Below are 15,156 nucleotides of genomic sequence, written 5' to 3'. Positions count from 1 at the left end.
CCACCTGAGTGATGTCGAAGTGTGCCAACCATTCAATAGTTGAGAAACATTGGATCAGCTCATTGCAGTGGGAATTCTCAGTGTTCATTTATGGTTCATGTATCAGTCTGAAGAAGGGTTTCAACCCGAAACATCACCTATTCCTTTTCTGAGTTACTCCAACATTTTTTGTCTATCTTCCATTTATGGTTGGTTGAAGGTAGACAAAAGTGCTGGAGAAACTCAGTGGGTGCAGCAAGCATCTATGGAGCGAAGGAAATGGGCAACGTTTCGGGCCGAAACCCTTGACCGAATTTTCTTCGCTCCATAGATGCTGCTGCTGAGTTTCTCTAGCACTTTTGACTACCTTCGATTTTCCAGCATATGCAGTTCCTTCTTAAACACTTTTTCACAAAGTTGATTTGACTTGCCCCTGATTTGGGAGAAATAAACTGTTCCCTGCAAATTTAAATCCATTAGTCATCATCATATCTGATTAAAAGCGGGTTTACTGTGAACATTTTGACTTCAAAGTACTTTTGCAGTATTTTGACTCATTGTAAATGGAGCACGCATCTTTAGATAATATCCCTCTTTTTGCCAATAAGAAACTTGCGGGTTGCAACATATCCTTAATTTATTGTACAGGTATTCTTTAAATTGGTTGCACATAATTTGGGCTTTAGCTCCTGACACAGCCTTCAAAATATTATAGTATCAACAAGTGTAACATAAAAGACTGGCGATACATGAATACAATGAGCACAAAAATTACTTCAATGTAAGCGGCAGGTTTTTCAGTTATTGCTTTGATTTCTCCCACGCTCAATACCCCTGGGGAAAGATATGAGATAGAGAGGAAGAGTTAAGTATGTGGCATAAATTAAACAAAAACATGTATCAAGTATTTTAGAAGCAGCAACCTCATTCTGTCTGTTGTAATTAACAGAAATAGTCATGAAAATTAATAATGAATTGAGCACAAAGTGGTGAATGAAAAGTCTGACATTGCACAGAAGCCAATTTTCTGACCAGACAGATATCATTTTCCATAAAAACATTTAATTTGGAAAATGGTCTGATAATGAGACCCTTTGCGATCTCGCAGATCGTGCCTATTCTGGTGAAGAAGTGGGGCGTGTGAGAATAAAGATTGAGTCATTACTTTTGGTCAGTGGATGATACTTCAGCATTTCTCCCCTCTTGTGCCATTGAAATGTCAACCTAAGAGCTTCAGTTGCAGGAAGCTTGAATCAATTTGCACAGCCTACTAAGGAGTGAAGCTGAGGGGAGGGTTAAAACAAATAACAATAGGATAAAATTACTTTGAGAAAGAAAGAATACATTGTTAAAGAAAGTAAATTATATGACATTTTTCTCTATAAAATCACTAGTTGGGCCTCAAGTGTTTCATGTAAAGACAAGAGGATCGGTATGCAATCCTCTTAAGGCAGAGAAGTGAAGATTTAATGGTTATTAAAATCGTGGAAATTGAGTAAGTAAGAAGAAAAAATTGTTGGCAGGCAGAAGAATCAATAACCAGAGGACAGAGATATGATGAGAGATAGCAACTATTTTCTTTGTGTGTTTTGTGTGGGGGGGTAAGGGGGAAACCGTTTCGGCCACCTCCTCCATGGAGAGGCGACTTTTTCCAGGTCGCCTCCCCCGTGGCCTAACAGCAAGGATCGGCGCGGCCTTTCCCGGAGACACGCCCGGGGCTTCAGCAGCGGGCGTAGCGTGGACTCTCGGCGTAGAGCGGGCGAGCCCTCGCTTGGGCTCGCCGGAGGGTAGCGCTCCATTTCGCTGGCCCGGGGCTGCCGGCAGCCTGAAGCAGCGGTCTGCACAGCTCCAGCTGGCGCGGCGTTTACAGCCCGGGATCCCTCGTGGGGGACCCGGGGGAAGAAGAAGCCATCACTGCCGGCCCGCGGCCAACTTCTACCGCAGGCGCGGCGGCGACTTACCATCACCCGTGGAGGGGAGCTTCGACCGCCGGCCCTGCAGCCTGTGGTGCTTCTGGCTGCGGCGCGGCGGGAACTTTAAACTTTAAATCTTTGACCGCCGGCCTGCGGCCTACACCAACTTAAAGCCGCGGTCTCCGGTGGGGAGAGACGACTCTGGACTTGTACCTTGTCCTTTTACCATCTGGACGCCTGACCACGGGGGAAAATGGAGGAGGACTGGCCAAATTGTGTGCCTTCCACCACAGTGATGAATGCTGTGGTGGATGTTTATGTTAAATTTTTATTGTGTTTTTGTGTGTGTTCTTTATAATTGTACCGCTGCTGACATATTCATATTCATTTCACTTGTACTTTATGTGTAATGTGACAAATAAACCGTATTGTATTGTATTGTACTTTTGCCGTTGAATTTAGAACATAGAACAGTACAGCACAAGGACAGGCTCTTCAGCCCACAATATCTGTGCCGAACATGATGCCAAGACCAACTCTCATTTGCCCACACATAATCCATATCACTCCATTCCCTGCCTATCCAAAAGTCTCTGAAATGCCACTATCGTATCAACCTCCAATCCCAGCAGCACATTCCAGGCACTCATCACCCTCTGTATATAAACAAAAAGCCCTATAAAGCTGCATCATTACATCCCCCCCTGCCCTCCAACTGTACGACCTCCCCATCAGTCTGAAGAAGGATTTCGGCCCAAAATGTCGCCTATTTCCTTCGCTCCATAGATGCTGCTGCACCTGCTGAGTTTCTCCAGAAATTTTGTGTACCTTCATTACTTCCTGACTCTTATACACTTTGCATACCATATGCCTTCTTTATTCCCTCTTCATCATCTACATCCTCCCCCCTTGGTCAGATACTCCGCCACTTCAACCTGGACTTCCACTGTTACGCCGATGACACCCAGATCTACCTTGGCACCAAATCCCCCCACACCCCCCCCCCCCCTCTCCCATATCAACTCCTGTTTGTCAGCTATAAAAACCTGGATGCAACATAACTTCCTCAAACTCAACAGCGATGACAGAATTCCTCCTCATAGGCTCCAAAGCCACACCCAGCAAAATCAATAACCCCACTCTCACCATCGACGGCACCACTGTCTCCCTGTCTCCCTAGGCCCGCAACCTTGGCGTGATCTTTGATTCCACCCTCTCCCTTGAGCCTCACATCCGCCATGTCATTAAAACCTCCTTCTTTCATCTCCGCAACATCGCCAAACTCAGACCCTCTCTCACACCTCCCGCTGCTGAAAGACTCATCCATGCCTTTATCTCCCCCCGACTGGACTATTGCAACTCACTTCTCCTTGGCATCAGCTCCACCTACATCAACCGACTCCAACTGGTCCAGAACGCAGCCGCCCGACTCATCACCCACACCAAATCCTGGCATCATATCACTCCAGTCCTCAAACAACTTCACTGGCTTCCCATCTCCCACCGGATCACCTACAAAATCCTGGTCCTCACCTACAAAGCCCTCCACCATCTGGCCCCCCCCATATCTCACTGACCTCCTCTCTCCCTACCAACCCTCACGGTCCCTCAGATCCACATCAGTCGGTCTCCTCTCCATCCACAAGTCCAACCTCTGCAGTTTTGGGGACAGCCTTCTCCAGGGCAGCTCCCAGGCTCTGGATCTCCCTCCCCCAACTGATCCGCAATTCCGTGTCCCTCACCAAGTTCCAGTCCCGCCTCAAGACCCATCTCCTCACCTCTGCCTATCCTTAGCCCCACGTTCCCCCTCCCTTTTCATCTGTGCATTAATTGCCTCATATTGTGTTTTGAATTGAATTCTGTCTTTATTTTGTGTACTAGTCATGTCTCTACTATTTATTTCATTCCCCTTACATGTTTTTCCTCTACTTGCTAAATTTTTGTAAGGTGTCCTTGAGACTCTTGAAAGGCGCCCATAAATAAAATTTATTATTATTAAAATAAAATTTATTATTATTATTATTATTATTATTATTGTTATAACCGAAAATAATACATAACTAACTGTGCTAAGAAACATAGAAAATAGGTGCAGGAGTAGGCCATTCGGCCCTTCGAGCCTGCACTGCCATTCAATATGATCATGGCTGATCATCCAACACAGTATCCTGTACCTGCCTTCTCTCCATACCCCCTGATCCCTTTAGCTAACTCCCTATTAAATATAGCAAATGAAGCTTTCTACTTTGCTTTTGCTCCTAATATTTCCTTCAGACTGGTTTAGAAACCACCCTTTCAGTTGCGTCAAACACAAACTCACCTGTATTAAAATATTGAAGCCATATAGAAAAGTATTGTATGTTGTATTGTATGCCAGAGCTGTACTTGTCGAGTTTCTTTCTCACGCACACCAATATTTCCAATTGCCAGATTGTTAAAAATTGCTAAATTGGAGTTTGAACTCTTGCATTCTCCTTACTTAATGTGCATTGTTTTTTTGCTAATTGAAGGTTTTGACAGTAACCACAATGGATAGATAGAATGTGTAGGAAGAAACCACATATGTTGGTTTAAACTGAAGATTGACACAAAATGCTAGAGTAACTTAGTGGGACAGGCAGCATCTCTGGAGAGAAGAAATAGGTGACGTTTCGGTCAAGACCCTTCTTCAGACTGAGTGTCGGGAGTGTAAAAAGGACAATTCAAAGCAGACGATGATTGAGGAAATGTACAATGGTTCATTGTTGGAAGGTGCCTCAGCTAAGAGGAAAGGGAATTGTAAATTATTCTTGGGAAGCAACTTTTTGGGAAACTGTAGCTTACTGGGAGTGGGGAACTGGAGGAAGAAGGATTTGAAAATATAAAATCTGGTTCTGATTAAAATAAAAAGCAACTACTATAAGTGGAACCAAGTAATTCCCCTGTCCCACTTAGGAAACCTGAATGGAAACCTCTGGAGACTTTGTGCCCCACCCAAGGTTTCCGTGTGGTTCCCAGAGGTTCCCGGAGGTTTTTGTCAGTCTTCTACCTGCTTCCACTACCTGCAACCTCTGGCAACCACCTGCAACCTCCGGGAACCGCATGGAAACCTTGGGTGGGGCGCAAAGTCTCCAGAGGTTTCCGTTCAGGTTTCCTAAGTGGGACAGGGGCATAATAAGGATCAGCCTGATTTGGGTGTGGTCCGTGTGGTGTTGGCAGTGAAGGATTGCAAACTTACAGTGCCCTCCATAATGTTTGGGACGAAGACCCATCATTTATTTATTTGCCTCTACTCCATCAGATTTTATTTGTACAACCTCAAAGTTGAGGTGTCCAAGCCCCCTTTCTGTTGCACATTGTTTAAGCACACAGCATAAAAGAGGCCACGTAGCTTTGAAGAGAGGCACAAAATGCTGGAGTAACTCAGCGGGACAGGCAGCATCTCTGGAGAGAAGGAATAGGTGATGTCCCGGGTCGAGACCCTTCTTGAGACTGAGTTACTCCAGCATGTTGTGTCTATCTTCGGTGTAAACCAGCACCTGCAGTTCCTTCCTCTGTAGCTTTGACCTGTGCTCTCATTCACAAGTATGGTTGTCAAATTGCTTAAACCAAATAGATGTTGGTATTCTACCTACAATTTTGTCACAAATTAGTTAATTAAGAAAGGGCATTTAACAAGCATTTGGATTCATTGAACCTGAGTAGGGTGAATGAGCAAATTCAAATGCTAAACACATAATAACCACTTTATTTGGCTTCCTCTCCTATTCCAAGATGCTGTAGGACTGCTTGTTACTGCTTTATAATAACCAATCTCTAATGCACTACATCACTTTTTTAGTCTGATAACATGTGTTGTGTATTTGATCTACTGAATCATTCAGACTTTGGCAATACAAACAGCTGTTTTAGCCACAGAAAGAATAGGCCCAAGCTGGAATTAATTAAGTGGTGCATGTGGCTAAATGTCATGGTTCTGAATGTTTTATTTCTGTTTAAAAAAAAAAAAATAATAATAATTCATGCATTTTTACATATACTGATTGCACCATTTCTAAACGATATGTAGGTGGTTTTTGAAGACCGTCTTGTTTTTATTCTGACAACCAGACTTCCCGCAGTATTTATGAAGGAACTGCAGATGCTGGAAAATCGAAGGTAGACAAAAATGCTGGAGAAACTCAGCGGGTGAGGCAGCATCTATGGAACGAATGAAATTGGCGACGTTTCGGGTCGAGACCCTTCTTAGGAGAACTTCTTCAAAGTAAGGATGGCTCAGCACTTCAACTCCCCCTCCCATTCCCAATCCGACCTCTCTGTCCTGGGTCTCCTCCATTGCCAGAGTGAGCAACACCGGAAATTGGAGGAACAGCACCTCATATTCCGCCTGGGCAGCTTGCATCCCGATGGCATGAATGTTGAATTCTCCCAATTTTGCCAGCCCTTGCTGTCTCCTCCCCTTCCTTAACCCTCGAGCTGTCTCCTCCCATCCCCCCGCCCTCGGGCTCCTCCTCCTCCCCTTTTTCCTTCCTTCTCCCCTCCCACCCCCCATCAGTCTGAAGAAGGGTTTCGGCCCGAAACGTCACCTATTTTCTTCGCTCCATAGATGCTGCCTCACCCGCTGAGTTTCTCCAGCATTTTTGTCAGACTTCCCGCAGTGGAGCTCAAACTGTGTTCAGGACATAGAGAATCACAATCATTCATTCAGAGTGAAACCATCTGACCTACCATGCTTTTGCCAGCTCCAGATGGCTGTCAATTCCCTTTTGAAAGATATTATTGAATCCATGTCTACCAATTTGGCACAATCGATCGGTCCTCTGCCTGCTGATGCCTCTTGCGCTGCAAACAAACACAAGAAAGTCTCCCTGCAGTCTGTCACAAGAAAAGCCGTTCTATTCGATCCTTGCGGCAGCTGATCCTTCCAGCCCCTCCCTGCATCATTGTGCTGACTCCATCCATCATGAATTTTGCTGTGTGACAACGTAAGCAGATAAATGCAAGAAGCAGCAGGCGCACAACATGCGATCTTTCCTGACCTCACAGAAATCTTTGATGCTATCAACTGAGACAGATTATAAAGAATCCTCTTCAAGTTTGCTGAACAGTGACATGCAAGCTGTGATTCCAATTGAGGGCCAATCACAGAGCCAGTTCCTGTGTATAGACAATAGGCGCATTCGGCCAGCATCGCCATTCAATTTGGTCATGACTGATCATCCCCAATCAGTACCCCGTTCCTCCCTTCTCCCCATATCCCCTGACTCAGCTATCTTTAAGAGCCCTATCTAGCTCTCTCTTGAAAGTATCCAGAGAACCGGCCTCTGAGGCAGAGAATTCCACACTCACAACTCTCTGTGAGAAAATGTGTTTCCTCGTCTCCGTTCTAAATGGCTTACCTCTTATTCTTAAACTGTGGTGTAGACTGAGGGCAGCTCTTTTTTTTCCCTCAAACTTCCTTGAGGCAGCATTGCATCTTCACCTTCAAGTTCCCCACTCGAATGGACTAATCCACAGCACATTAACCGTATCCACTCCATAACCAAGATCTCTCCACATGGAAACAAAGTACCTGCAGATACTGGTTTACCAAGGAAAGACACAGCATGCTGGAGGAAGGGTCTCGACCCAAAACGTCACCTATTCCTTCGCTCCATAGATGCTGCCTCACCCGCTGAGTTTCTCCAGCATTTTTGTCTACCTTCGCTTTTTCCAGCATCTGCAGTTCTTTCTTAAACATGCTCGGTCAGGCAGAATCCCTAAGTTCAGGAGAACTTGGATAGGTGACGTTTCGGGTTGGAACTCTTGTTCAGACTCCCCCTCCGTCATTGAGTCTCCATATTCAGAATTCACTTGCATATATTCATGGCCACAGCTCCAAGTTATTGTGAAAATCAAAAACAAAACAGCAGGTAATATAAATATGATTTTTTTTTAAATGGTAGGGGAAAACTGCAGATCAGGCAGCAGCTGTGGAAGGATAAGCAGTTAAAATTCCAGGTTGAAGATCCTTTATCAGAACTGTCTATTTTTATCCCAAGTCATTGTTAACTTGTGCACTGAAGCATACAAGATAATGGACCTCTTAGAACAATAAACCTCTGTGGAGCAGAGTCCTCCCCTCTGGAACACCAGCTCCTGACAGTAAAGATGCACACAAAATGCTGGAGTAACTCAGCGGGACAGGCAGCATCTCTGGAGAGAAAGGTGACGTTTCGGGTCGAGATCCTTCTTCAGACCCGAAAGGTCACCCATTCCTCCTCTCCAGAGATGCTGCCTGACCCACTGAGTTACTCCAGCACTTATGCCCTTTGTTGTAAACAAGCATCTACAGTTCCTTGCTCCTGTATCCCACAACAATCTTGGCCTTTACCTATCAGTAAATGTTCACTTTGCCTTATTCATCCTTCCCCCTCTACCCCTCCTCCCATCTTCTCAGAAATTCTTGTGAACTAACCACTTCCTGTACTGCTTGTGACCAATCTTCTAAGTCCTAGTATTGGCCTCATCAGTGACCTCAAAACCCTCAGAACTGAAGTGGAAGCAAGTTATCTTCAATAGTCAAGAGTGTTTAATATACCAAAACTGAACAATGCAATACTTCCCTCCATCAGCATAACAGACCTGTAAACACAGTACACATAAATAACATAATAACACAAACAAAAACAAATCAACCCAAAGTCCCTCGTCAAGGATGATGGCTTTGGTCACCCTGTTACTTTGTTTGATGAAATCTTAACCTCTTACTAGAAAGTCATCATTTGCATGGTGTGTTGTAGAGGACTGAGGAAACTTAATTTGCCACAAGACATTGTGATAAATGAGGGAGGAAGGAACTGCAGATGCTAGTTTACACTGAAGAGTCTGAAGAAGGGTCTCGACCCGAAACGTCACCCAATTCTTCTTTCCAGATATGCTGCCTGTCCCACTGAGTTACTCCAGCATTTTGTGTCTATCTTTGAGGAATCTTTGGCATTGAACAGGGATGATTCTTGTTCCCTTTCCTTACGTGTAGACGGAAACCCTCCTTATTGGATGGAAGTTTTATGTTCTCGTGTACATCTTAATAAAACTTGTCAGTGACACCTGGTGTCACAACACAAGATCTGCAAAGCTGAAAGTGAAATCCAAATGCAATGTACAAATTGCTTGTGAACATGTGATAGCTGGCATAGACATGTTGAGACTGGATTCCCTTCTAGTCATAAAGAAACATGAACTCCAAAGGTTTGCCAGAAGTCCAACGATTTGAAGATAAATTTTCCTGGGTCTGAAATACCTTTGTCCTTTTTTGAGATTAAGCACCCTCCTTCTAGACTCGCCAACCAAGGAACGCCATCTCCACAGCCACTGAAGAATCTTGTATGTCTCAATGAGATCATCTCTCATTCATTTAAACCTGAGAATAGATTAATTATACTCCATGTTCTTTCCTCATATGGCAGCCCCTGCAACCTGGGGCTTGATCTAGCAAATGTTTGTTCCACTATCGGAAAAGCACATAAAATCATGAAATATGCTGGCCAAAGCTGGCCCACTATTCTGGGTGTGGTCTCACCAAAGCCCTGGACAATGGTTGGACAATAATGCCATTCACATAAGAGAGATTTGATGTTTCACTTCTGAATCACAGAAGTGTATCCTGTATCTGTACACTGTGAATAGTGATACTGAGTTTGATACTGAGTTGGATGATCAGCCATGATCATATTGAATGGCGGTGCAGGCTCGAAGGGCCGAATGGCCTACTCCTGCACCTAATTTCTATGTTTCTATGTTTCTATGAATGGCTCGATTGTAATCATGTATTGTCTTTCCACTGGCTGGTTAGCACGCAACAAAAGCTTTTCACTGCACCTCGGTACACGTGACAATAAACTAAACTGAAACTGAATATACAGCCAAATCGTGCAATTTGGAAGGCGAGCATCCTAAAGTCAGAGTCATACAGCATGGATACAGTGCCCTTCGGCCCAAGTCATGCTGACCTAGATGCCCCATCTAAATTTGCCTTTATTGCAAGAGGATTAGAATACAAGAACATGCAAGTGTTGCTACAAAAAAGATGAACATATTTCAATATCTTTTTTGATTCCCTTCCGAGCTACAACAGTTGAAGCCAATTAGGTTTTTTTCTCGCTGGTTCTTGCATGCCATTTTTTTTTAAACGAGGAGTGATTGTTGCCTATTGGGGTTATTAATTTGCCACAAGACATTGTTGATCACATTTCACTGTGCCAACTGGCACATGTAACAAATAAATGTATCTTGTATCTTGCGACGCTCCTTGCACGGAGCCACCGCATTGAGGCTGGGGGGAGAAGTACCTCGGGTGGCTGTGAGTGGCCGCCACAGCGTAACAGGTCTGCAAACAAAATACAATAGATAGGTACTTCTCCCCCCAGCCTCAAATTAGCCAGAAAAAGCAGCCTACCAGAGGACGGAGAAATTCGAGTCCAACAGAGGAGAACAAAGGGCTTAATTGGGAAAGGGAAAATAGATTATGAAAGAAAACTGGCAGGGAACATAAAAACTGACTGCAAAGGTTTTTATAGATATGTGGAGAGAAAAAGATGAGTCAAAACAAATGTAGGTCCTTTGCAGTCAGAAACAGGTGAATTGATCATGGGGAACAAGGACATGGCAGACCAATTGAATAACTACTTTGGTTCTGTCTTCACTAAGGAAGACATAAATAATCTGCCGGAAATAGCAGGGGACCGGGGGTCAAATGAGATGGAGGAACTGAATGAAATCCAGGTTAGCCGGGAAGTGGTGTTAGGTAAATTGAATGGATTAAAGGCCAATAAATCCCCAGGGCCAGATAGGCTGCATCCCAGAGTACTTAAGGAAGTAGCCCCAGAAATTGTGGATGCATTAGTGATAATTTTTCTAAACTCTTTAGATTCTAGAGTAGTTCCTGAGGATTGGAGGGTAGCTAATGTAACCCCACTTTTTAAGAAGGGAGGGAGAGAAAACGGGGAATTACAGACCAGTTAGTCTAACATCGGTAGTGGGGAAACTGCTAGAGTCAGTTATTAAAGATGGGATAGCAGCACATTTGGAAAGTGGTGAAATCATTGCACAAAATCAGCATGGATTTATGAAGGGTAAATCATGTCTGACGAATCTTATAGAATTTTTCGAGGATGTAACTAGTAGAGTGGATAAGGGAGAACCAGTGGATGTGTTATATCTGGACTTTCAGAAGGCTTTCGACAAAGTCCCACATAAGAGATTAGTATGCAAACTTAAAGCACACGGTATTGGGGGTTCAGTATTGATGTGGATAGAGAACTGGCTGGCAGACAGGAAGCAAAGAGTAGGAGTAAACGGGTCCTTTTCAGAATGGCAAGCAGTGACTAGTGGGGTACCGCAAGGCTTGGTGCTGTGACCCCAGCTATTTACAATATATATTAATGATTTGGATGAGGGAATTGAATGCAACATCTCCAAGTTTGCGGATGACACGAAGCTGGGGGGCAGTGTTAGCTGTGAGGAGGATGCTAGGAGACTGCAAGGTGACTTGGATAGGTTGGGTGAGTAGGCAAATGCATGACAGATGCAGTATAATGTGGATAAATGTGAGGTTATCCACTTTGGTGGCAAAAACAGGAAAGTAGACTATTATCTGAATGGTGGCCGATTAGGAAAAGGGGAGATGCAACGAGACCTGGGTGTCATGGTACACCAGTCATTGAAAGTAGGCATGCAGGTGCAGCAGGCAGTGAAGAAAGCGAATGGTATGTTAGCATTCATAGCAAAAAGATTTGAGTATAGGTGGAGGGAGATTCTACTGCAGTTGTACAAGGACTTGGTGAGACCACAACTGGAGTATTGCATACAGTTTTGGTCTCCTAATCTGAGGAAAGACATCCTTGCCATAGAGGGAGTACAGCGAAGGGTCACCAGACTGATTCCTGGGATGTCAGGACTTTCATATGAAAGACTGGATAGACTCGGCTTGTACTCGCTAGAATTTAGAAGATTGAGGGGGGATCTTATAGAAACTTACAAAATTCCTAAGGGGTTGGACAGGCTAGATGCAGGAAGATTGGTCCCGATGTTGGGGAAGTCCAGAACTAGGGGTCACAGTTTAAGGATAAGGGGAAAATCTTTTAGGACCGAGATGAGGAAAACATTTTTCACACAGAGAGTGGTGAATCTCTGGAATTCTCTGCCACAGAAGGTAGTTGAGGCCAGTTCATTGGCTATATTTAAGAGGGAGTTAGATGTGGCCCTTGTGGCTAAAGGGGATCAGGGGGTATGGAGAGATGGCAGGTACGGGATACTGAGTTGGATGATCAGCCATGATCGTATTGAATGGCGGTGCAGCCTCGAAGGGCCGAATGGCCTACTCCTGCACCTATTTTCTATGTTTCTATGAAAGGCATGGAGAATTATGCCTACCTAAGAGATCGATCTCTTAGGCATAATTCTCCCATGCCTTTACTATTTACAGTGGCTTGCAAAAGTTTTCATACCCCTTGAACTTTTCCACATTTTGTCACGTTACAACCACAAACGTAAATGCATTTTATTGGGATTTTATGTGATAGACCAACACAAAGTGGCGCATAGTTGTGAAGTGGAATGAAAATGATATATGTTTTACAAATATTTAGTAATTACCATTTTATAATTTTAGTCAGTGTAGGTACTGCCTACCCTGCCTACCCTGACGGCACGTGCCTGCTCCATTGAATGTGATGCTCCAGTACTGTATATAGGTGCTGATTATATACAAAGCATGGTATTTATTAGAGGAATGTGTTTTATCTTCCTTCGTGTCTAAGGGCCTGTCCCACTAGGCGATTTTTTAACGTGACTGTCATAGTCGTAGCAGGTTGCTGAAAAACTGCCGACTGGACTAATGAATGGGCCTGTCCCAGTTAGGCAATTTTTTTTAGGCGACTGCCGGTGACCACGACAATGGTATTCACCGAAGTGACCACCAGCGACAACCTACGTCATCCTGGCAATAACCTATGACAGCACATACGTCAGGAGAAGACAAGCTGCAACAAGCCCACGGTCGCTGACTGTCGCCGAAAAGTTTTGAAAATGTCAAAATCCAGCGGTGACCAGAAAAACGCTATGACTCTATGGGCGACTGAGGAGACGACTCACGACCATACAGGCGACAGACACCCTGGCGACCATGTGGTGAAAGCCTAGTCGCCTAAAAAAATCGCCTGTGGGACAGGCCCTTTAATCTTTTAAGCATTCACTTTAAACTTTGTATCTTCTGCCTATTGTCCTTTTAAGTCACACATTTGTGAAGCTGTCAGCAAAGTCACTGATCCTGTGGTTGAACAGATGAGGTGTGTGAAATTCCAGAAACCTTCCAAATTCACCATGTAATTATACCGCGCATTTGCTACGTGGAGCTATGACCAAGGAATTTTCCAAAGCTGAGCAGAAACAAACCCTGCAATGATCTCTCAGCTGCTTGTATTTAATTGGCAGCATTAATGTAGTGAAGTGTCGTGAGGCACATCACTGTGGTGTGATCAGATAAAGCAATAACAAAAAATAATGTAAACACTCAGCAGGTCGGACAGCACCCAGGGAAGGAGAAACAGATTTAACATTTTAGTAGAAACAAAGGATTGCAGATGCTGGTTAATATACAAAAGGACACAAAGTCCTGGAGTAACTCAGAAGGTCAGACAGCATCTCTGGAGAACGTGGATAGGTGACGTTGCATTTTGGATCTGCTGAGTTACTCCAGCATTTTGTGTCCTGTATTGAGCCTTCATTAAAAGCATTCCACAATTGTTGCCTGACTTGCTGAGTGTTTCCAGCGATTCCTATTTTTACTTCAGATTTCCAACATCTGCAGTTTTATTCATTCTCACTATGAAATAAAATGTACATCTGAGACTCCTGAATATTCACTGGGGCAAGTGGTCAGATACTGAGTCAGATGTGCAGATTTTAATGGGTATCTTAATGAAAAGTCAAAACTGTATGTACCAAAAGGGAACAATGAAATTCTTACTTGCAAAAGCATAACAGGACTGTAGACACAATACTCAACAGATAATAAGAGACCCCTTCCACCTCAGCAACAGACTGTTCCAGCTGCTACGGTCAGGCAAACGCCTCCGTTGCCATGCTATGAAAACGGAGAGGATAAGAAGGAGTTTCTTGCCAGAGGCCATTAGGACTATAAACTCCTATCTCACCAGGGACTAACTTTACTGTACCAATTTACTGTTGTGCGGTGTCTTTTTACAATTGCTGTTTTTCTTTTTATTTTTTTTCCTCCCACAAATATGTATTTTTGTGAATATGCTATTCTGTTCCATTCTGTTTTGTGTTTTTTTTGGCACAATCCGCAAGCATTGCCACTTTTTATTTCACTGCACATCTCGTATGCGTATGTGATGTATAAACTTGACTTGATAAACACAAATAAAGTTCAAGAAATAAATAGAATATTAATGCAAAACAAAACAAAAGACCAAAAACCCCTTATGCAACCAAGACGGTTTAAAGTTTAGTTTGAACTTTAAACAAGAAATAGTTTAATGCTAATTAACTCAGTATTAAAAGTTGGTGCTTGTAGTGTTCAATGACCCTATGGTTGTTTGGAAGAAGCTGTTCTTGAATCTGGAGGCCATGATATTTAAACTCATATACCATTTGCTGATAGCAGGAGTGAGACTGTTCTTTGGGGCTTGTTGCTTGTAGCTCTGAGTGAACATCACCATGGCATCTGTTGTCAGTTGAGTTTGTAGCACTCTGGCACGCACTTGAGACAAATGAATAAATGTTTAAGGCTGATGAATCACTCCAGCGATAATCCTTGTAGAGAATTGAACCTTACTTGATTTCTTCTCTAATCTGCTTTTCGCTTTCTTTCCAACAGGTGTCCTTGGTTAACAAACGAAATCTCTCCGGCAATTCCAATCTACAATGGCCTTGTGTTTCTTTTTGTTTTGGCTAACTTCAGCATGGCAACATTTATGGACCCTGGAATATTTCCACGAGGTTAGTGTACTGAGAGGACATGACTATATTTAAAAAAAAATCAATTAGTGCAGATTTATGATGTGCCAGTGATGTTCGCTTGTAAGAGTGCAAATGTCAAAGGCCAGAGGGCATAGCTTTAAGGTGACGGGCACAGTTTAAAGGTGAAGTGCTGGCAAGTCTTTCTAACATGAGTGGTGGGTGCCTGAAACGAGCTGCGAGGGGTAGTGCTGGAGGCAGGCACAATAATGGCACAATAATGGCATTTAAGAGGCTTTTGGATAGGCACATGGATATGGAAGGA

At 43.7% G+C, this 15,156-nt stretch overlaps 1 protein-coding gene across 2 annotated transcripts in view; it reads left to right on the top strand.

Moving 5' to 3' along the window:
* zdhhc8b (zinc finger DHHC-type palmitoyltransferase 8b) overlaps window positions 1-15,156 on the top strand; it is a 150,079-nt gene that overhangs the window by 104,584 nt on the left and 30,339 nt on the right. For both annotated transcript variants that reach the window (XM_055655534.1, XM_055655535.1), the window contains exon 2: window positions 14,752-14,873. In XM_055655534.1, coding sequence (XP_055511509.1) covers window positions 14,752-14,873 — 122 coding nt within the window. The remainder of the gene's footprint in view (window positions 1-14,751; window positions 14,874-15,156) is intronic.

This window comes from Leucoraja erinacea, chromosome 25 (genome assembly GCF_028641065.1).
Source record: "Leucoraja erinacea ecotype New England chromosome 25, Leri_hhj_1, whole genome shotgun sequence".
Lineage (NCBI taxonomy): Eukaryota > Metazoa > Chordata > Chondrichthyes > Rajiformes > Rajidae > Leucoraja > Leucoraja erinaceus.
Note: the sequence above shows the minus strand (reverse complement) of the source record. Positions and strands in the feature narration are given on the sequence as shown.